This window comes from Barbatula barbatula (assembly GCF_947034865.1).
Source record: "Barbatula barbatula genome assembly, chromosome: 18".
NCBI classification, from domain to species: Eukaryota; Metazoa; Chordata; class Actinopteri; order Cypriniformes; family Nemacheilidae; genus Barbatula; species Barbatula barbatula.
This window is the reverse complement of record NC_136781.1, coordinates 5,792,917-5,816,638: the sequence shown is the minus strand read 5'-3', so window position 1 is coordinate 5,816,638 and position 23,722 is coordinate 5,792,917. Positions and strand designations below refer to the sequence as shown.

Sequence of the window (23,722 nt, the reverse complement as noted above, 5' to 3'; positions counted from 1 at the left end):
AATTTCACATCCATGAATCCGCAACTTAATAACACATGAATGAAACGACTGCATTTTCGTTTAAAACTAGCCATTAATACACCAAATCTCAAACATAGTAAACTAAAACTAACATTGTTTAAGATCCTCACACCTCTTGTCATCGGTAATGAACTCCTCCCGTAGACCCGAACGTTCGGCGAGGTGGACAAAAACGCTCTCACGTTCGCTTATTCAAAACCTCGCGAGAATTCAGCCTGTCGTACTTTCAGTGTTTTCATGGTACTGACCGTTATTGGCATCGTTGAGCTAACAGACAAATACACAATGGACTGAACTTTATAAAGGTAACAAAACTGTACGAAATGACTTTATTTCAACGTCTGTTTGTTCTCTGTAATTGGTCTATAATTACTCCGCAGGTGTAGCATCTTGCTAAGTTGCAGCTATCACGCTAGGCTAATGAATGGGCGACAGTCTTCGCTTAATCTGGAAATGTAGACAGTCTCGCGTTTAGACATCTGCTGCTTGGCTCAGCGACGAAGTGACGGGATATCTAGACGGATATTTATCTCATCGAGTGGTAATTCTACGCTCATACAAGTCTCTAAACTCGCTGTTTATGTAAGTTAGTCATCGTAAACGTGTTAAAAGAAAATGTTGTCCTTGCTGTGGGAACGTTTTTTAAGGGAGATTTGGCAACCAGTGCCACATTGGGTTTATTAAGTGGCTTTGGGATCATGTGTACTAGATATCCTAATGTGTTGTAAGTGCAGCAGCTGGCACTATTGTTGTTGACATCACCCAGAGAAGTTCAGATTGCTCTGATTTTGTCATATACCTATAAAAAAATATCCCACGGCTAGACATTCCGATTGGATGTCTGTTGTTTAGTATCACACAAAATAATGAAACTGTTATGATGTTTCAGTGTGCGTCTCCTGGACTTGCCAACATAAGGATGTTCCCCTGCCTGGCCTATAGACCATGGCAAGTCCTCTGTCGGGTCTACCTGCAACAACGAGCCCCTCTATCTCAAAGACCCCCCAAAATAGCAAAGCCGTGTTTTGGTAAGAGTGTCATGCGTTGTGGAAATCTACAGCTATTTATGGGGAAAAAAACATATTTGTTTGTGTGTGCTTGGGAATGAATTCTGAATGGATGACTTGTGCTATTCTGTAGGTTGGCAAAGTGGCGCAGGAGTCCACAAATTCTGGTTTAGCTTTCAGGACTCCAGAGTGACGTCTGTGACATGGACACAGGTGCAGAACTGTTCCACATCTAACAGTGGTATAGATGGTTCTCCACAGAACGTAAATGGGACAAAACCCACAGAGAAAGCACAAGCTGCCCAGCCTGCTGCAAAAACAACTGGTAATATCTTCAGTAGCTTTCATATGCGTCACTGTTTCTATGTTTGTTTGTTCACAGGGATTTTTAACTTTTATGTAACATTTGTATTTTTAATGTTGTCCTTTCCAACAAAAGTAAGATGATAATGACATTTGCTTTAGCAGTTAATGGTTATTTGTCTTTTCCCCGTTTGGCTTTTAGGATTTACAAAAGCTGAGAACATTCAGGTGAAAGGTATTAACCAGTTTTTTTACACTAACACAGTAAGAATGTATATCGCTTTCAAGACTTTAGATATCGGTATCTGTTCCTTATATTTACAGTTCGTGCTGTCCTGAAAAAGAGGGAATATGGCACAAAATACACCCAAAATAATTTCATCACTGCTGTGAGAGCTATGAACGAGTTCTGCCTCAAACTCAGGTATCATATAATTCAGTATCAGTCCTTAGATTCTTTTTTATTTCTTAGTAAAATCACAAAATGTAATAAAATTGTCTACCATAAGCTACATCTAAATCTGTGTCTTTCTGTGTACTTTTAAGTGATCTTGAGCAGCTTAGAAAGATCCGCCGGCGTAGTCCCCATGATGACACAGAGGCTTTTACCGTCTTTCTGCGATCAGATGTGGAGGCAAAGTATGTGCAACAATCTACCCATGTACCAGTAACTAAATACTAGGCATTAGTGATTATGTTTTGCTGTCTGTATCCAGAGCACTGGATGTATGGGGCAGTCAAGAGGCACTTGCTCGTGAGCGGGATCTTAGGAAAGAAGTGGAACGGGAGTATCAGGATAGTATGTCTTTCCCTCTACCATGTAGTGCTTAAACTGCATTGTGGTGTTTTTGTGATCTGCTGGCTAATAACCACTTGTCTCACTCCTCCTCACTCACCAGACATATTTAGAAACCAGCAGCTGCTGAGGGAATACAAAGATTTCTGGGGAAACACAAAGGTAGGAAGTTTTTTTACTAAGATTTGCAATACCCAAAATATTTTTTATTTATTTTTTTGTTCACTTGTTATGGCCATCTAGACACACACCTTTTTGTTTTGCATTGACACACTCAATAATCTTAGCAAGTTAAATTGATGCTGATCTGCATGTAAAGCTCTTTTGTGAACCACTAACTATTCGGCAGAGGTAGGCAAATTGTCAAAAAGCAAAATGTCCTCCGTGTTTGTCTACGTTCTCTAGTATCCCTCTGGGTCTGCCAATTTACTTCAGTTCTGCTGATTTCAAAACAGAACTTATTTATCAATCGAACATGTGTGATTGTATCATTTATACCGTAACAGTGAAATGTGATGGGTTTTGACATTGTATCTTCTTCAATAGCCTCGGTCGGGGATGAGGGCGACATTTCTACAAGGGCCAGGAAAAGTGGTGATGGTAGCTATATGCATGTAAGCCTTTAATAAACCTATTACACCACCATCAATACTCTTTTACACATACAGTAGTTACAACTTGGTGATTAGAGGAGGCTGCCTCATGTCCATATATTAGATTAAAAAGATTGAGTTAAAAGGCACGTGCTCTCACATGAGGGACCACCAGCCCTGTCCTGATCATCCGTTCATCATCAGTTCTTTGATTTTTTTTATGAGTAGAGATGCAGTTCTTCTGATAAACAACTTATTTTGTTTAAAGATTTAGATATGTTTCAATTGTCAATGTTTTTTTATAACACACATTGTGTTTTGAAAGTTATCCCCATCACAAGCATTGAATATCGATTTTGTGAAATATGCAGAAATGGACTGAATTTCTTCTTCAAGCTGTTAGCGTGGGTATACACAGGATCTGCCAGTATGTTTTCCGAAGCCATTCATTCGCTAGCTGATACCTGTAATCAGGTCAGATTTACTTCCTTTTTATCACCTTTTAATTTCTTTATAGTCACCTTTTATTTTAACTAGTTGAACTCTCTCTCTTACAGGCTCTTCTTGCACTAGGCATCAGTCAGTCTATCCGAAACCCAGATGCCGGCCACCCGTAAGTGTTTTATCACCTGCATGTAACTTGTATACTGTAATTTCTCAGTGTACATGTACTCAATGGCCACTTCTCTGTGTACTGTCATCTTTTTTTAAGGTACGGCTTCTCTAACATGCGTTACATCGCCTCCCTTATCAGTGGAGTGGGCATTTTCATGATGGGCGCTGGCTTGTCCTGGTATCACGGCATCATGGGACTACTGCACCCTCAGCCAATCGAATCACTTCTGTGGGTTAGTAGCTTTAATTTTGATTTCGCATATCAAGGGGACAAGTTCTAGTCAGTGGAGTTATATCCATATTGTTTTTGTGTTGTAGGCATACTGTATCTTAGCAGGATCTCTGGTCTCAGAAGGAGGTGAGATGTGGTTTCCTCTGACTTGTTTTATGGGCAAATGGCTGTGTCGGCATATAGTCTTCCAGTCCAATGTCTCACAATCCAATTATTTCTGCATTATTTTAAAATGATTCATCTGTTGGTTTACCATAAAGCTACTCTGGTCGTGGCCATTAATGAGATCAAGAAGAGTGCAAAGCAACAAGGCCTGTCCTTTTACGAATACGGTACGTACCTTTGGATTGCTTTGCATGTTTATTTATTGGGATTAGCATTTTCACACTATTGAAAGATGAGGACCTGTTTGTGTGTGGCAGTGATGCAAAGTCGAGACCCCAGCACTAATGTGGTCTTGTTGGAGGATGCTGCCGCAGTGCTGGGGGTGTTGATGGCTGCTGGATGTATGGGGCTCACCTCACTTACAGGTATTAAACACAACCTCATAGGCACAATCAGTGTGACAAAACACATCCTTATATGTACAGTATAGATTGATTCTCAGTGGCAGAACACAAATGGTTGCAGGTTTAATAACGGTCTTGGGCTGAGCTTTATCCTGTTGTAAAGAGCTGTCTATGCTCTTTGGAGTTCTGTTAATCTACCTCTCTGTCTGGAGGCAGTTCCCTACACTCACAAAGTCAATTTGGTTACTTTTTCTTAATATTTATGTACGATATATATGTATCAATGCTCTCTTTCCTCCCTCCTCAGGTAACCCATACTATGACTGTCTCGGTTCTCTGGGTGTGGGAACCCTGTTAGGGGCGGTGTCTGCGTTCCTTATCTACACTAACACTGAGGCTCTGCTGGGCCGCTCAATTCAGGCTGAACACATGCAGAAGCTCACAGAGTTTCTGGAAAGTGACCCTGCAGTCAGGTTAGTCGCTTCTGTCCTTGCTTGTCTCCCTGATTCCATAGTATGCATAATAGGACAGTAATAAGGAAACAAAATCAAATCTTTTCTCAAAGGCTTTAATAAGTGTTGCTTGAATATTTAGTGCTGCTTGCGAAGTTGAAATTGTATTATTATTGCTCATAGATTTTAAAGTAGATAGATTTGAGGTCCTCACTTTAGATATTTTTGTCCACAGGGCAATTCATGATGTCAAAGCCACAGATATGGGGCTGAGCAAAGTGCGCTTTAAAGCGGAGGTGGACTTTGATGGGCGAGTGGTCACGCGCTCCTACTTGGAGAAGCAAGACATTGAACAGATCCTTAACGTATGTGAGCTTGTCAAGAGCGTCTCACATGACTTTACCGTGTGCATTTTTATCTTATTCTGCAAATGTGTGGTGTTGGTTATTTTAAAAAGGTAAATGTGATCTGTTGGTATTGTAGCACCTTTCTTAAGCTGAAATCATCACATGGATGTATTTGTCCTGTAGGAAATTCAGCAGGTGAAGACACCAGAAGAGCTGGAGAACTTTATGCTGAAACACGGAGAGAACATTATCGACACATTAGGAGCAGAGGTGGACCGCCTGGAGAAAGAACTGAAGGTATCACTTCTTTAGTAAAAATAGGCCACCTTGACATCACACATAATGTAAGCTTTCTGTTTACTCATCAGTAACTTGACAGACACCACACATGACCACCTCTTCAGTAACAAATCACATTTTGCTTTACTGTACTGTATTTTTTGGGTTGTGCTGTAAACTATATAATGTATATATAAACTGTGGCAGGAGAGTTGGATTAGTGGAATGTATTTGTCATTTCTAATTTTAGGGATTTAAAAACTGCTATATTTTCCACAGCAACGCAATCCGGAGGTGCGGCATGTGGATCTGGAGATTTTATAGTATTATAAAACATGGCACAACGACGAGGAACTAGAGGGCGAAGAAATCAAACCTCGATTGACCTCAAATATTCTCTTCAACCAGCCAATCAGCTGAAGTCTTATATCACCCACCCATGCACTAACCTGTACATGGTTTCATTAGTTAGGTAAACTAGAAGAACTACAGATGACGACTCCAATTGCATAGAGACATGGGCGATAATTTTCTTTGCTTCTGTGATAGTTTGTATCATCAGAGCTTTGAAATCATGTCCATGAATTCAAAAGGACCAGAATCTTTTTAGCGTTTTACTTTTGCCCTACAGAGCAGCATAAACTCTGTTTTGTTGCGCTACCTAAGCCAATAGTGCACTTGAAAGGTAATCATTTGAGGCAATGGCTTTATATCTAAGATATATTTTCCCATATTACTTTATTGGCTAGACAAAGACAATGGTGAGGTTAAGTGATGCCACTACTAATAAATGAAGTGAACAGATTTCTCAGTAAGTTGAAATAAGTAGCAGTGAGCATAATTCTGTATTGCAATTGGTATGTTTATCGGTTTTAAGGTATGCGTGTTACATACCCCTCATCACAGAAAAACTACAAACTGTTTTTAACAAGATTTTTCAGATTTAACAGATCTAGTTAACTGATCTTTTGGCCCATCTCAGACCTATCAAACCACAATTCGTTTTAAAATCTTCATGTCCTATCTGCTTACAGTACTGCTTTGAAGAGATACAGATCTGTGTCCCTGATGCCTCCTAAACACATCTTGGAGTGTTATTGTTAATGTTTCAACCTAGTTTGTGAACACTAGTCCAGGTTTCTTTCTATTGTAAATAATTCCTGTTTGTTCAAATGCCTGTGAAATTTGGTTATCAAAAGAAATCTAGTTAAATGATCCATGTTCAGGATAATTTGTTCAATGAATACATTGAACGGTAGTCGTAGTAGATACTGTATGTTCTCAAATTGTCATTTTTGCTCAGTTTCTCCATTCCTTTTGGGAAAAGATATTTCTTACATATAGTGCAGGTGGATAAACATATGCAAGGTCAGTTGAAGGTTGAAATTCAGATTTGTTTTGGGCAAGGCTTTGAGAGTAAATATATATTTATATTGAATATGATTTGATGGTTTCAGATTGCTATTTGGTTCAATATTTTGCAAAAAAATATAATACTAAAGCAAATTGAGGATTAAATTGCAATTTATTTATTAAACCTCTGCATACTTGTTTTATTGTCCCTGATATTTTTTATCATTTTTTTTGCCAATTCCGTGAGTTGGTATGCAAGGATCTAAATTCAACAAACAATGCCATGGGTCTGCAGACTAATCAATCACCCTGACTATTATTTTGATAGTCTCCGTAAAACATTCCATGAAACGCGTCGTTTCCTTACAACGTTACCCTGTGATTAGTGTAGTAGTCAATCACGCTTAATGCATATTAAATCAAATGTTAAATGCTCCATGACAATCGTGATTTCCGTATGATGTGTACAGAATGCACGAACATTAGACACAGTCTGTCTCAAATTGTGGGGAACTGCCTAAGAAGTCTGCACTATTGAGGCATCGTAGGAACGCGCGCAAGGTGTGATTCGCCCTGGGATGCTCACTAATACGATGTCTATGTAGCGCGCGCTTCGGTTTTGAGTCGCATCCACAGAAGGACACTGGGATCGTGTGGCGCATCTGTGATGTTGATCGTGGAGAAGAACGAGAGACGCCGCGCTTCAGCATCGGATTTCTTCTCTCTTTGGGGCTCGCTGTCGCGTTCGATGGTACACAGCATACCGTGTTTTCTTTTTATTAGCCTGCAACGAATATTTACTCGTTGTATTGCAGGAAAATTAACATTATCGATGCATATATCACGATAAATTGAAGCTTTGCGGTTCCCTAAAATATGTCGCCTTTGCACACCGTGCGCGTTTTAAATTGCGTATAATATCGCATAAACCAAGTGCGATTTGTCTGTGAAAAATATGAAGATTTAAACAAGATGAATTTCATTTTTTATAGCGTATTGATATGGTTTTGTTCTTTGTATTTAACTATAATGCATGTCTTATGTTTGCATGCGCGCACGATCATTGTTCGTTTATCGATTGTAGATGACGTTACCCGATATTCATGTGAATTTTCCTATTGTTATGAGTGTTTTCAATGTCAAACAAACCAATAGGGGGCGTGTTCGACCATATCTTGATGACCATGTCCTCTGCCTTTTATTAATTATTTTGCTTGTTTTCTTAAGGATAATGCTACCTTACTATGGCGTGGTTCCGTAAATCTTGTATTTTTACCTGCCTACAATCATTATTTATAAAAAGCAAGCATGATGCTCAAACAATAATCTGTCTACTAGGTATCTTGGTAGGCAGCTCACTAGATTTTGAGATTTTCTTTTACAACTGTACCATTCACAGAAGAGGAGACAGTACATCATTTACTCTGTGCTTTGAGCCTCTTTACAATGCTGCCTTGTAGACTCCAATTCAAGCAGCATTGTACAGGGCTATGACAGCACAGAGACGCTCATCCAGACCTGCCCTGCTGTTTATTTGGAAAAGGGTTTCTGTAGACCTCATTTATATGCACTTGTTGTAAATGTTGTTTGTATAATTGTTTAATGGACACTTAAATAAGATCAAAGTGAAATGATGGATAAATTGCAGATCACAGACATTAGGTCATCCTTTTTCAATGCTGGGCAATTTGATTCCTGCATGCGTTTGAATAATTAAATGTAAGCCTAACTGGCTGACAAATAAGGAAACGCTTCACTTGTTAAGGACTTATCTTATGTTTGTTTTGTATGGTCAGCCGAATAACTGTTAAGCTTTTCTTGCTGGGATCATGGGGTTCGGAAAGATGATATCCCACTCGTGGCCCCTGACAGTCGTTCTGTAATCTGCTTAGTTTATTTACAGTGACATACTGTCAAAATGAATAATGTTGCCCGTTATTTCATCTGTTGGAGTAAGACAAAATTGCTGTAAAAATAAGCATCATCAAATTAAAAATGTAGAAAAAAAACTGTGTGGAGACATGGTTACATTTTCTAAAAAAAATTTATTAACAAATAGCATGTGGTTTTTGCATCTCTGAGATGTAGTTCTTAACATGGCTTATGGGGTTAGAGATGGTGCTGGGAAGGGGTGGCAGGCACTTGAAAGGGACCTTAGTGAGAACAGCTGGAGCAGGGATGAAGACCGTTCTCATTGCATGCTGTGCATTTCAGCGCTTTGAAGGAGTCTGTAAAGCAGTTACGAAACACAGACATTTTGCTACCATGGCACATAGGGCACGGGACAAAAGCGAATCCCCCACATGCCTGGCACGTGTTGGGGTGCTGTACCCTCTAAAGTGGAAAACAGAAAGAGAATCATTTGAGGACAACAGAACCACTTGGTTTTGAACTAGTCGTGACTATTTTTTTAGGTTTAATTTTATGTAAGAACACTATTAATTTATATTACTGAAAAATATTAACACCATTTACCTCAATTTTGGTCAGGAGGTCTTGAAGCTCTCCTAATTCATTCATTTCAAGTATTTTCTCGGCACCCTAAATGTGCAAAACAAGATACAGTATATTAAAACAAGATTTGATTTTATGAGTTTTGCATGATACATAAAACACAGTATATCTCAAATAATGACAGAAATAAACCCTTAAAAAGAAAGGTGCACATCACAATGGTTCCATAGAGAACCTTTATCATCCAAAGAGCGTTTCGCAATAGGCTTTTTGTTGTGGACAAAAGTTCTTCAGGTTATGAGAAAGTAGTCAAGAAACGGCTCTTTTAAGAAGTTAATGTACTTTTGTGGAACCAAAACGGTCATTCGATCAATGTTAAAGGCTGTAGCGTTTATGGTATTATGTTAAATCATCAATGTATTTTCTCTATAAATAATAAATATATAACATGTACATTTGTGTGAATATGAAAGCAAAAGTGGAGCACTTATTAACAGACTGACCCCCAGGTAGTGTCCATCAATAAAGACCACAGGAAGTGAGGGAGGTTCACCCACTCGCTTGCAACGCATCTCAAGTTCCTTCCCATATTCAATGTCCAAAGCAATGTTCTTCTCGATGAACCTCATACTGTGGTTCTGAAAGATCTTCCGGACAAGCTCACATCGCTCAAATGTAGTCCTGACCACTCGAAAACTGGTGGTATAGATTACAATTCGCCCAAACTCTAGTGTCAGTTCTGGCTGAGAAGGACAAAGAAAACATGAAATTTGGTATTAGAAAACAAAAACTATTTGTCAAAGTTTATCATGACACCTCACTTGTTAACACAGTCTATCTAATATTAAGCTATTGTCTTCAATTCATTTCTTGCTAATACGTTTTTTGCAACATTGCAATAGGCCAAAAATAATATTTCAGTTTTTCTGTAACGAAATGATGTAATGACTAAATGAAAATGATAAGTCAAATGTATTTGAGAATCTGTGTTTAAATCCGTTCTAAGTTTGTGTTTTCTAACAAAATGTATGCAGCAGGTTCTGCAGGTAAGATGAGGCTACAGTGAAAAAAAATTGATTCTGTGAGTCACTGTGGTTGAGATTGACCTCTAGCATCCTCTCGCTCTCAGCAGAGCAGATCCGATGAAGTGTGAAGGTGTTTCTTCTTTGCTTGGAACTAAAATAGACTCTTCACACATTTTAAAGTGAGATATGAGGATGTAGCTATCTGATGTAAAGGTAATTGGGATGCGAGATTAGTGAACAGTGATGTTTGTATTTTGCATAATTGTGTCAATTTCGAATTACAGAGCAACCCTGTCTTCTGTAAGCATACCAAGACAACAACAGAGGACTCACAACAGGGAATCAGGTGAGGTAACCTTTGACATTTAAGCATTAGATGCCAAAAAAATCTTCAACAGTGTAACAAATTAAGTATCAAATTATTAGCATGTGCATAAAATCAGTGGTCAGTCATCTTTATCTGTGTTTTCTGCAAATAGGAGTCGTTACAATTGAAAAGTGTGCTTATTATTTCTAGATACACACTAGGCATACATTGTTGTTATTTGAATAATGACCTTGCAACTTCTAATCCCTATTAACCCTCTGTTAAAGAGGGAATTCAATTATATTTGTTCAAAGGCCATTAGCGACTTGTTATTTTTTCAGACATAAAAGCGGAGGTCTTGAAAATGCATTAAAATGATTAACTTTGCCAAAACACTTAAAGAAATGCATCATTAATCTTTAATTGTACAGTGATCTTGCTCACTGGGACATCTCGTTTGTCTGACCAAAGCCTTGTCGAAGAGAACAGACTGTTACCAATAGCAGCTGAGGAAAAAGACTGACCCTTTAGGGACAACGGTATAAACAGTACTTTGAAGCATTTGGGCCATTGAAATGAAGAAAAAAACAATATTTCAGCTTTTGTTTTGGCATAGCTCATAGACGGCCAATAATAAAGAAACACTATGGTTTGGTTCTTATAAATATGGAATAAAAATGACCCCACCTCAACCTTTCATTACAGTCAGCACTATTTATTGTATTGACATGTACTGTTATGGCTTTTAGAGATTATTTAAAGCCAGTAGTGATGTGTAAAGTGATCGTTAAATCATTTCCTTCAATTACTTACCCCACTGTTTGTAGCCAAGTTTTCAAAGAGTATTTGTCCAGCGTTGACTTTATTCTTTACTCCTCGGACTGTTCCATTTTTACTGAGGATATTCACACGTTTGGTGCTCAACACGTGAATCTTATCTCTCCTCCCCGCAAACTTCAGCAAATCATCAGGTTCACTTCCACTGTCATCCAGCTCCGAGCCCAAAAATCCACACAGGTGGCCGTTGACCTCCCCGCTGGTGGATGGGGTGCTGGCCCGCTCTGCTTCAGAGCTGCTGGTGCAGTCTGAGTCCAGTGAATCTGACGGCCCGTCATCTTTAAACATCTCTTTCAAAACACGCCCGCTGTTTCCTGAGGCCACCCGGAATCTCACCCTCTTCTGCCTCTTGCCATCCCCCGGTGTCGACTCAGCCTCCTCCATTATACCGGGTTACATGGTCAATAGAAAATGTGTTTTTAATCCTAAGGTTTCATTGGTGGTCAGAATGATAAGCTCCAATACAACTACATGATTTCTCTGCAGCCGAAGCACATCGAGTACCACGGAAAGAGTTTGATCTGTAAGTTACAGTCAGCTTCACCACCAGTGTTTCTGTACATGTTAATAATGCATGTGGCTTTGCCATGGTTACTGAGAAAACCAACCACGAAGAAACTGATAGTGTCATTAATAATTTATCAGTCCATAGATTTTTCTTTCTTTTTTCTTTGAACAGCACATGGATAACAACTTATATTCTTTATTTGGAAAACTTTCCACTTTCTCTTTAGTTTGAAAGAAAAAAGGGTGTCCTTTTGAAAGCTAACATTGGAAGTATATCTCGTTTATGTACACACATTGATTTGTTGACCAGCTAGAAGTTCTTGTAAATCTTCTATGACTGCTTGTCAACAAGATTTTTATTTCGTAGGAACTATGATACCAAACGGGCTTTAGGGGTGCCTTTTTAAAGGTGCAGTGTATGAAATATAGTGGTATTTAGTGATGAGGATGCGAATTGCAACCTTTAAGTTAACCAATTAAAAAAAACATTTTTGTTTCTCTCCTGCATGCCATCGCTTTTATCAGCCTACTGTACATGTGTCTGTCATAAAGGCGTTCCTTCAAGTCACTCCCCTTATGAGTTATCTGAGGTAAACATTCAGCCAACGGTTTCCGAACGGTAGCACGAAAATAACCAAATAGCTCAAGACTGAGCATAATTTAGAGGCCATATTTAATATTCCTCTACAGTGCATTTCATTCCAAACAATGAATCATTCAACAAATCAGCAAAATAATGTTTTATCTACAGTAAATGCAGATAATCAATTTACAGTTCATATTTTCTGATTAGTTATATGTTGACCTAACCAATGCATAGATTTAAAGTGATAGTTCACACATTAATAGATAGTTCACACTCATCATTTACTCTCTTCTCATTTCAAACATGCATGATTTACAGAACACAAAAGAAGATAACCTGAATAATTTTGTCAACCAAAAGTAATTTTGTGTCCATACAATGTGTGGATGGGTGCCGGCGCTGTTTGGTTATCAACTTTATAATATCTCCTTATTTGTTCTACGGAAGAAAGTCATGCAGATTTTAAATGACAAAAGGGTGAATAAATGATGACAGAAGTTTTGGGCGAACTGTCCCTTTAACAACAAGAGAATACGAGTTAACTCAAACAATGAAGATTACTACAGCATAATTACATGTTATTAACACTGACAGGAATTAATTTTGCTTAAGCATTACATGTGATTTCCTGTTGGTTCAGTGAACAAAATAAATGAACTTGCAATTCACAACATGAAGCTCACCCTCATGAGTGGATTATTAACTTTAGTTTGATTGTTTGTTTGTAAACTGCAAATGTGTTCTCAGGAAAATTCAACACAACATTTTTACTACAAGCCATACTCCACCAGGGGGCAGAGAAGGATCTTAACAACCTAACAATCCACAGGTTATATGATATTCTATCCACACAGTTCATTTTCTTTTTACACCCACAGTCTATCTACATCTGATTCAACCCAATAATCCTACACCTGACCCTGCATATCAAATCCACCCCTCCATCTTCTCTCAGACAGGGGTTGTGAACTTTATAAAGATGTATGGTGTCTATGTTTTAATTAGCATCCCAAATCAATATCTGCACTGTCCTCTTTCACCAAGGTATCCCAGAATCCCCAGCTATTGTTAGATCTTTTAATTCTAAGGGGCCTTTCTGAGTATTTTGTCTGTGCCAGGGCTGTCCAGGACAGATGGTGAACTGACTGACAGGTCTGTTGCTTACCCTTTTTAAAAAAATGGAAGCATATCGTTAAAATTGTATCTATTTCTTTAAAATAATAATATACCTTCGCGAACGGCTATGGCACATTCCTTTGAATCGTGTGCAGTCCCAAGCACGTAAATTGAGCTGCTTTAAAGGCATGATCTTTCAATAAGTCTAGACTTACAGCCTGCAGTAAATGCAACCCTTGTGTGGCCCGATAGGAACAGAGGGTTCTGAAAGCTCACGGGCTGAAGCAGGCTTCCTCGTTTATCAAAGAGACGGCCTCTGACCACTGCCTTGAGCGCAGATGATTTAACAGGGAGTGAGACATTAGCTTTATACTGTATCAAGATTTCTGAGTCATGGTGTTTTGACAAGATGTGTTAGAGCATCTATTATCACAACAATGTTTATAAACTGTATTGTACAGTTAAAGTCAAGTTTTGGAAGGGAACATTATATGCATTTATGCATACGTACATGCATTATTTTTCAACTAAAAATATTGCAATTTTAGGCTGCAAACCGTCTGTCTAGTCATTTTGTTGAGCAGCAACGGAAGGTTGGATATGCATGTGTGTCTAACACATTAATCTATTTTTATCTGTCTGTAACTGGATGAGCATGCGTGTATGTGGATGAGTCATTATTTAGACTGATATGTGCTGAAACCATTGCACACATAATCAAAGAGGCAGGCATCTAGTCACTGTTGCTAGGCAACCACAGGAGCAATGGACCCAAATCCCTGTTCCTGCGTGTGAATGCCGACTAGGTTGACACCCCAAAAAGCTTTGAAACTGAGTAAAAATAGACATATTAATATAATCTAAGACATATTAATATAACCTAAAACATATTAATATAATCCCAAAATGTATAAGGGGCATTTGATCATCATTTTTTTATACATATATATTTTTTTATAAATATGTTTTTTTTATAGAAATATTTGCATTGACAGTGACAATGACAATGAGAAGACGATGAAGATTCCCTGTCCACACCAGACGCGACCGGCGCAACGCGACAGCGCACGGCGTAATCTTGTCGCGCCGCATCCGCGACACAATTTCAAAATATAATGGTTCTAATGGGTTCCACGGAGTCTTCACTTTATCAACATGTGGCTCGCATCCGCAAAGTCGTAATTATTCCCGGCTGACGTATAATATGGGAAGCAATTGCAGAGTCGTGATTGCTCCAGGGACTAAAATAAAGAAATAGTGGGCTGTCATTGTTTCTGCAATTCCCTCGAAACAATGAGTAACTGCAGTAGGGAATCTCCAGGAGACATTTTCAAACGCAGGTCACGTTAGGGGGCTCTGTTTGGGTTCCGTTTTTAACAAGAACTCGAAACTCGTATTGGTGTACGTTTGGAGCTGTGCTTTAATGCGTGTCGATGAAATGTAGCCTCCGTGGGATATTTGATATTAAAAGAGCGAACACGACCCTCCCCGATACAGTCTTTTCGACACATCCCCCCTCTGCGCTCTTATTTGGTACATTCTAATTTGAGAAGCGCCAGCGCTCCGCTCGCTCACGTTCTCTGTTTTAAGCTCATATCGATTCGTGCATGTGCTGGACAGATCTGGCCTTCAAGCGCACTGATGCTGTATCCCCATTGTTCAGGGCGAAACTATCGCTGTCCGTGAATAGGACCATGAATCCCGACCCTCAATAAATGGTCACCGGCAGTGGGAGAGGGGGGAAAGCTACTTTGGTAACGGTCTGCGGCGCATGAGATTCTCGGGAGAGAAAAGAAACGCGGAGTTTTCGGCGTTCGTTTGACAGGCGCCGTCACCTTGGACCGATGCCGCCGGTGCAGAGGACTGTGTCGGACCTCCGGTCCCGCGCTGACGGTAAGAAGACACGACTTTAATGCGGCTCTGTGTCGGTTCGTGGCTGTCATGTTGAGTTGTTCGCAATCATGTGCACAGTCTTTTACCTGCTCGGCAAACTGTTGGCTGTGAATGCACGCAAGTTGTTACACAGGTTCTTTGCGAGGAAGTGTAGAAGAAGGCCTTGTAGCTTTTGTTGTCATCTTTTCGCATATTTGTAAATACGCTTAAAATGAGTTTATAAACTACTGCGTGTAATTCATTTGATCTTGGATGTTTTTCCTTTCGGTTTTAGTTGGATTTCTGTTGACACACTTTATGACGATGCTAAAGTAATGAAGTGCAAGGCGTGCCTCAACTAAAAAGCAATTTTAGTATTATATGATGTGATATGTATTGTTTATCTGTATAATATTAATAACGCCAGGTGTCGTTTATAACGGAACGCTGCTGTCAGGCGTATACACATGTTGATAAAAGCATGGTCATGTGAGAAACAAATTCTTCCTGGTATTGATCTGGATGTTAGTGCTTTGGAAAAATCTTGTCCTTGGATGCTTTTTCACACATGAAGACATTTATATATAATACATCGATAAAAAAAGTCTTTAAAGCTGATTATATCGTCCACAGGTTGCCAGGATTCATTCACTTCCAGTTTTTGTGTGGCACATAGTTCCTCCTGTGTATGTTGAAGTGGCATGACAGATGTGTGCGTGTACATGCTGTGAGGTTTATTGATCAGACAGGCTCTTGTCTATGATTGTCTTCACCCTTGATCAATGATATGGTTCCAGTAACCCCTCAATAGGACAGACTCGGATATGTTCCATTTGTTCTTCGAAGACTAAAACCGTGTTTGCTGAAAATAATATCTGCACATCTAAACGCTTTCATTTCCTCGTGCTGGTTAGTTAGTGAAACAGTACAAAGGTTGGGAGATCATCTAATGTGTATCTTGTTATGTTGGGTTTGTAACAGTCTTGTGCCATCGCAATGTTTCCAAGGAAATGAATAAGAGGCCATACACTAACTACTCATCATTTAAGAGGGTCTGGAAAGATCACACTTTTCACAAGCATGTGTGGAAGAACCTCCACTGTCTTAATGTCTTACTTCCATCTTATTCTTGTTTTAACCTTGGTTCCGAAGCACGCCACACCTTCTGTGCTCAAAAGTATCCCGTTCGTTGGGTGCAAGCACTTTTCAGCACAAAGCGATCGATATGCCTGCATGTCCGATCAGGCATGACCTATTCTGTCCCAGATAGCAAAGGGTTTGAATGGAAGCGAGACCTGTTTTTAATATGCATTATTTATTGCAGTGTGCACGGTTTTCACTTTCTCAACAGACCTTGTTGTGCCGAACGGTGCGTGCGGTGGGTTTTTTAATCACTGCAGTGCATCAGGCCACTCGAGGCAGAGCAGTGCAGGACCTTGGCAGAATGTGGGCCTAATCCACTCATGCCCTCTTTAACAACCTCCAGCATCATTCCTCCCGCCTACACCACCTCAACCTCCTCCTCAGCCTCCATGTGTCTCTTTGCTTTCGGTACGTTCGAGCATTCACCAGGCCGGGACAGTTGCCAAAGCAGCCTTTTCTGCCTAAGCGGAGGTGGCATGATTCTGGGTGTGTAGACAAAGATCATATATTGAGGTAGTCAGAAAAGCCCACACCGATGGGATAATATAAGATATTATGTCCTGATCAAGACGTTTTAGCCAAGTCTATATCCAGTATCTGCAATGCAGCTGAACGTTTTTTCTCCTGAACGTTTTTTTTTAACCAGCAAGTGTATTCCAGTTAAGCATCTTTACCTTTTAGATTTTGTATTTGATGTTGGAATGCATTTGTTTTATGAGATTAATGTTAACATGAAGCAAACCATTTGAAGGTTGATGTCCTCAATTTTAACACTGACTTTGAAAAATCCTGTTTAAATGTTTTTTTACATGGTTGTTAAACCAGTAGGCTGCGTGTTCACATCATGTGTGTAGATAATGGCCTTTAGTGTTAGACTGTCTCATCCTCAGTGCCCTGCAGACAGAATGTTTTATCATGATGCTGCTGTTTTGCTATTTTTATTGTGACACATTTGGAGATGGATGTGTCAGATCTGTCAGTACCTCTAGTGATCTGTCATCGGAGAGGCCAAAATTAGGCACAGCACATTGGCAATAATAAAAGCCATGCGTGTTAAAATGGTCACATCGCTGACTTATTGGTTCATGGTCTAAAATGTAATGGCTTAATGGAGATTCAAATGATTCTGGTAGATGCAGTGTTAGATCGTCGTTGGGCACAGATGGGTTGGTACTGCCTGATGAACTGTGACGTAATTAAAAACACAAAGACACAATTAAGCCTGTGTGTTTTGGAAATCGTTTATGTTAAACTGTACCACCTACTGCGCTGTGTCATTTTCTTTAAAGGGTCATGAAACCCCCCTTTTTTAGCTACAGTCTATACCTCACTATTGGTTTGAAAAATTCAACATAAATGGACGAGAACGCTGTAAAAAGAAGAAATATCTTAAAGTCCCTGTGAACAGGAAGTTGAGAACGGTTTTACTTCTGTATTTTGACAATTTTCCAAGTGAAATGGAATTTCTAATGAGAAAAATAGTGGGCGCCGCTTTTTTCTGTCTCATGATTGGATGAACAAAAACGGTTGAATTTTGAAGTGGAACTGGCAGCAGACTGACAGTTGAAGGGGAGCAAGCCATCTAATAGTCACTACAGGAAGGAAGGACATTTTCAGATTCTAACTAAAGATTATGAGGTGAATGACCCACATTGATAAACTATTTACAATAAACGCTGCAATATGTAAAGAAGAAATCTGCATTGTCATTTTTCATTTCAATGAGACAATTAAATATATTAATCATTACACGACACATATCATACGCACAAGCAACAGCGATATTACAGAAACACTAAATTTAATATAATGAGTGTGGAGTGAGGACCTCAAACTGGCGATCGGTCCAGCATGGGGCATGGCCGCCCTAACCAGGTGGCTAAAGGCCACAGCCTCTAGTGTTTGTCGCAGGGTTCCCAACCGTTTGCTCCTTATCACGTATAAGTAATTATGAGACACAGATGCGTCATTGTTGTACTATGGGTTTGCCACGTCACAACCTGTTGGCCAGATGAGGATTTTAAAACCGGAAGACAAAAATAGTGCAAAAAACTAACTCGTTTTCTCTACTGTGATAACCAATAGTTGCTAGCATTGTTTTCTAGGTTGTGCAATACAACCAGCTCTGTTAACATCTAAACAAATGTTGTTTAGTGTGTCATGACGCTTTAATTAGAAAATGTTGAATTCCTTGTTCATCGGGGCAAGAGTCAAATCATTTGTCATTCCAAACCTGTATGTCTTGCTTTTTTTGAAGAAATGTCTGAGGGGTCACATAATTTGTGTACATAGAATGGAAGTAATCAATGGGGTCAAGCGTTCCTGGGTTACAGCATTCTCCACAATATATGTTTTTGTTGGAATGAGTAAATCATTTGAGTAAATTACATTTTCGGTAATACTTCCCTGGAATAATAAATGAAATAAGTAATGCTGCGCAAAAATTTAGAAAAATATACAAAATAAGGAAAGAAGAAAAGCTGAAAGGTGCACTTGAATAAATTTTTCACTTAAAGGCTGGGTGTCCGATTTCTCTTAGCCGTTGTTGATGTTCAAATCACATAAAGAAACACACCCCTACCCCCATCGATCGCTTTCGTCAGCCCTCGGATCAACGAATGTCCGTCCTGTGCACTGTGTACCTTACAGCTGATTGGCTACAAGGTTGTTTTGGTACTACACTTAACAAGCGTAATTCTGAAATCATACACCCCGCCTTTAAATGTATATATACTTTCCCAGAATAGGTTGGCACATCGGGATGTAGCGACACTCTATTTATAGCTTCCTATGTTTTTCTGAGCTGATCATACACGTGGTGCAGGAAATCTGTTTCATCATTCATGAAACAGAGTCTCTCTCTCTCTCTGCCAATCACACTGTTAATCCTCGGGTTTTGGCCCTCCCCCATTCCATACAGACAGTCCTAGTTAGTTTGTTTCATCACATTCACAGGGGAACAGGGCAAGCAGGGAGATGGATTCTGGGTCTTAATCATTCTCTCGCCTTCCTCTCATTGGTCTAAGCTGGATGTGGAAACTGAATGTTCATTTACCCCTAATCAATCCAGCTGTGGACATAAAGACGATTTACTATCTGCTTGTGTCCTAGAAGGGTTAAATCCTCTCCCGAAAACCAGTGTGTGGCTTCATGAATGCATATTAAACAGTGTATGCTAAAATATTAATGCAGATGGTTGGAGACGTCATATTTAGACTGGGTGTATAAATGTATTAATGGTTCATCGCCTCACGTGCACTGTGTGACCCAGTAATGCATACATTGTTTAACCTGTTTATTTACACAGAGAGAAGATAGATTTGTAATGTACATGGATAGATTATACGCCACTCATCAGGACCAGTATGACATCATTCCACTCTCTTCATTTTTAAAGAGAATAAATCATCCTCTACTGCAGGGCTACAGACCGCAACAAAATTGTCGCATTTTGCAACATTTTCAGTTGGTTCAAATGAATTCATTACTAATTTGATCTGGTTTAAACAGTCTTTTTACTTAAACCCTTAAAGGATCTCTGTAGGTTCGGCCTCTTTTTAAATGATGAGCTGAACCAAACCACTGTCACATGCAGTTAAATGCATTGATAGGTTGTATTTCGAAGCCTTCTGACACATTTACACATATTTACATTTCTGTACAAATGATAACGCATTTAAAACTGTTCTGCAGAACTTTCCAAAATTTTAACACAGAATTAACAAAAACGTTTGCAGATTCCGTATGACCCTCCTAAAAAATTCAGTCAGGGGCAACAGTGCTCCTAGTAAGCAAAAAGTTAGTCTGGACCCCTGCTCTACTGACAAGGCAGTCTTACAGCCATTAGTCATAGATGGTTTTACCCAAAGCAACTTACATAGGGAACACACATACTGATAAAACGTACACCATGAAACCCACAACCTTTGCATTGCTAATTCAATGTTATGCCAATTGAGCTGCAGGAACACAACAGGAACATGTTGACATTCTCTTATGTACTATAATCATAAAGATATTAGCATATGTCAATATAATTATTGAATCAGCACAACCCTGCATGATTTTCGTGTAAATAATTCTGAACTAATAAACTGCCGTGCTCCACCTGCCTTGTTGACGTCATACATTTTGAGAGGCATTCAACCAGACTGTCATCTTGAAGGGTGGCGATGTTGGATAACCATAATTACAGGCGTTGTAGTCCTTACTGGAAGAAAACAGGTGTTCTGGGTGCATTCAGAATATAGCAACCCAATTTCAGTTTCAAAAGCCCCCATGACTTCAGTGACAGAAAGCATCACCCTTGAGGGCTCGATCAAAACATGCTGCCCAAGTATGAGCTATCAGTATCAATCACAGATTTGCTATGTCCCTGTCCTATAACAGTGCGTTTATGTGTGGGATCTAACATGGTCTCATATTATTCATTTCAACAGATTCTGTCCCGCCTCCCGTGGTCTTCCCAGTCTGTCAGGATTTGTCTTTTTTACACTTTGAGTGATTTGAGTGATTAGAGTCATGTATGGTATAACAGCCTCTTCTGTTGTTTTTGTCATAATGCCACAGCATCCATCCAATTAATATCGCTGGTGTTGACAGCAACACATCTGTAATCCTTCAGAAGTCAGCCTCCCTCTCCACTGACTCGACATCGTTTTACAGACATGAGCCAGTGCAGCTATACCCCCTCGTATATTAGAAAGGAGACCAAGGCAAGCTGGAAGCTACATGTATATGGAATGCAGATTGAAATAATGATTTATTGTGAATAATCTTTACAGGCTACTTTGTCTAAACTAACTAAGGTTGATGTCCTTTTCTATTGCATTGCTGGAACTACCTAAACCTGAACCTGAACTACCTAAACACTAGAGGTTATTCCTGTAGTACTGAGAGTTGGGCTTCTTTTCAAATGGAGTTGGTTTTCACAGTTATATTGATCAGAATGGTACCTGCTGGAAGCAGTAACATAGATGGATGTGTTTGGAACGCGTACATTTACCATTTAGCCACAGTTATGTTCAGCAGTTTTTCATTGCAGCGAAATTCTTCAAAGAATATTTCAGCTTAAAAAATGTGTTTAGTCATTTATCACCATGATATACCTGATGTTATATATTGTCATAACATTGTTATAAACTGTTCTTTTCAGTACATGAAATTATTTTTTCACAAACATGTTAATTCAAGGAACAAATGCATAAAAAAAAATCTTTTTGGGTTATGTGACAACCTTGGCGACATCTAAATTCTGAATTTCATATGGTTTTTAAAACTTTGGCTTGAGTGATTGATATAAAAAAAAGGCATAAGCATCCGGAAAAGATCCTATGACGTCCCAACATAATGTATCTCTTTCAAAGGGAAATCTCTATTTACCAAAAGAATGACACACATTTTCCTCCCTGTGCCATTTTCTTTTCCACTGCATTAGGCCAGTCTAACACACACACCCAGTCTGAGTGCCAAGTCTAGAATAGGGCCTCTATGGCCCTCTTCCTCCAGCGGGCACCCCTCTGGATTGTGTGACCTCTGTGCCATTGTTCCGGCTGTCTGTCTGTTGGCTGACACAAGCAATAATCCTGAAATCTGGCCTCCATCCAACCTCATTACGGCTCCTGCCACCATTGATCCCGCCCCCAGAGGCTTCCCCTCCAGTGACACTTACTTCTCTCTCTTTCTTTTACTTCCGTACCAACTTCCTTTTTTCACTTGTGATTACTCAGTCACACAAAGTGTTTTGTGCCTCTCTTGCTTCTTTACTGTCGTTTCTCTCAGTTTTTTTTTTCTTAAGAGCATTGACTCTCAGTCGGCACACCTGTTCTCTTCCCTTTGGATATTTGCATGCCGTTTATACACTGTGTAACCTCCACACCTGACCTGCTTGCAAGTGTCCATGTTTTGGTTAGATTTCAGTACTAAATTTATTAAATATATTTAATAATAATAATGAAATGCATGAAAATAGAGAGACATGGAGAAGAGTAGGAGGTTTTAAGAGGCGGATATGGAGCTTGTTCTGGTGTTTGGCTCACTGTTTGTTGGTGTTTGTGTATTTGAGGCGTGACTAGCCTGCGATTAATGAAATTAGTGCAGAGGTAGGCAGTGCGGCGACGAGGGAATACTGTGAGAACATCACACAGAGAAATGTGTGTCAGACACAGTCTTATCACCAATGTCTCTACGGATGGATAAAGACGTGAAATGGAGTTAGAAGAAGCAGGTACAATAAAAGCCTCTCTGCAATGTAAAATGTAAAACCACTTAAGGTTTGAAAGAAAGGGAGATGAATGATCATAGTGTTTTACTGTTTCTTGCATGTAATTGTATGAAATGTTTAGTTCAATAATGATATGTTGCCTATATTTATGCGCATGCTCTTCCCGATCTCCATGGTTAATGCGTGGGTGTGCTTTCCCGGTAGAATTGTCCAGTGGCAGGTTGAACTTCCTCAGCTTGCGAAAGAAGTTGAGACTCTGCTGGGTCTTTTTGAGAATAGAGTCGATGTAAATGTCCCACTTCAGGTCCTGAGACATGGTGGTGCCCAGGAACCTTAATGACTCTACTGCAGCCACAGTGCTGTGCATGATGGGCAGTGGGGGGAGTGCAGGGGGGCTTCTCCTGAAGTTTCCATGTTTAAGAAGATTTTCGGATTTTTCTGAGCAATTAGCTGCACAAAGGTTCAGATTTATATTAGTAGCGCTACTGTGACATCATCGCCCTTCGCTTCATTTTCCAGTTTGTTACTCAGTAGGGGTGTGAAACACAGAGTCTGTGCATCAGTCACTGTCTTCTCACTTTCTGAGCTTACGACCCCTCTATTTCTACTGCATTCATTTATTATATACAAGTTTTGTCCTTGATGTAGGAGAACATCAGATCTTATTGGAAACTATTATTCTGAAAACTTGCATGTTGAACTTTACTCTTAATCCTGATGTCAGTATTGCCTTTGGCAGGACATTGGCAAATTAAAATAAGCCTTGAATGGTTACAACGTCAGCATGCAGTCTTTTCCAAAGAGACTGATCTTTTGTTGTAAGTGTAGCGTGGGAGTAGGTGATTGTAGGAACGCTAAAAGCTTCTCCTCGTTTTTAAGTAGTGTTATTTTAACAATAGTGTACTTCATAAGTTAGTATTTCCTCCAATTGCAGGTGTGGCGTGAGAAAACCCTTTTGCGTAACATTGATTTGTGTATCTGAGCGAGTGGGAATTAAATAAGATGTGTTTGAAACAGTGGCTCTCGCTATCACTATCACTCAAGTAGAGTTGGTAAATGTGATCGAATTCCAGCTTAGTTTGAAAAGTCAATGAACTGGTTGAAAAAACAGATCTGCGGAGATAACTCTGCATTGTTTGATAAAG

At 39.5% G+C, this 23,722-nt stretch overlaps 3 protein-coding genes across 6 annotated transcripts in view; 2 read left to right on the top strand and 1 right to left on the bottom strand.

Moving 5' to 3' along the window:
* Nucleotides 1-195: 195 nt before the first annotated feature.
* On the top strand, nt 196-6,691 carry slc30a9 (solute carrier family 30 member 9). Of its 4 annotated transcripts, none has more exons than XM_079480209.1 (20): nt 212-326; nt 402-562; nt 911-1,049; nt 1,162-1,353; nt 1,534-1,566; nt 1,656-1,755; nt 1,878-1,970; nt 2,048-2,130; nt 2,231-2,289; nt 2,674-2,741; nt 3,092-3,194; nt 3,278-3,333; nt 3,433-3,568; nt 3,654-3,693; nt 3,828-3,899; nt 3,990-4,097; nt 4,384-4,549; nt 4,764-4,893; nt 5,059-5,172; nt 5,434-6,691. In XM_079480209.1, exons 3-20 carry the CDS (start codon nt 941-943, stop codon nt 5,476-5,478), a joined length of 1,707 nt encoding a protein of 568 aa, XP_079336335.1. In that variant the 5' UTR covers nt 212-326; nt 402-562; nt 911-940; the 3' UTR covers nt 5,479-6,691. The 4 variants fall into 4 exon arrangements, 3 of the variants coding, with proteins under 3 accessions (XP_079336334.1, XP_079336335.1, XP_079336333.1); XM_079480207.1 differs by having other exon boundaries at nt 219-326; nt 402-603; XM_079480208.1 differs by lacking the exon at nt 402-562 and having other exon boundaries at nt 196-326.
* Nucleotides 6,692-8,661: 1,970 nt separating this feature from the next.
* On the bottom strand, nt 8,662-11,514 carry grxcr1a (glutaredoxin and cysteine rich domain containing 1 a; the record flags this gene model as incomplete). The annotated part of the gene is made up of 4 exons (XM_079480206.1): nt 8,662-8,841; nt 8,983-9,048; nt 9,465-9,704; nt 11,107-11,514. 4 exons carry the CDS (start codon nt 11,512-11,514, stop codon nt 8,662-8,664), a joined length of 894 nt encoding a protein of 297 aa, XP_079336332.1.
* Nucleotides 11,515-14,886: 3,372 nt separating this feature from the next.
* The window catches only part of atp8a1 (ATPase phospholipid transporting 8A1), a 99,576-nt gene continuing 90,740 nt past the window's right edge, over nt 14,887-23,722 (top strand). Inside the window, exon 1 of the mRNA XM_079479927.1 lies at nt 14,887-15,232. Within this exon, the coding sequence (XP_079336053.1) occupies nt 15,184-15,232 (49 nt within the window). The 5' untranslated portion in view covers nt 14,887-15,183. The remainder of the gene's footprint in view (nt 15,233-23,722) is intronic.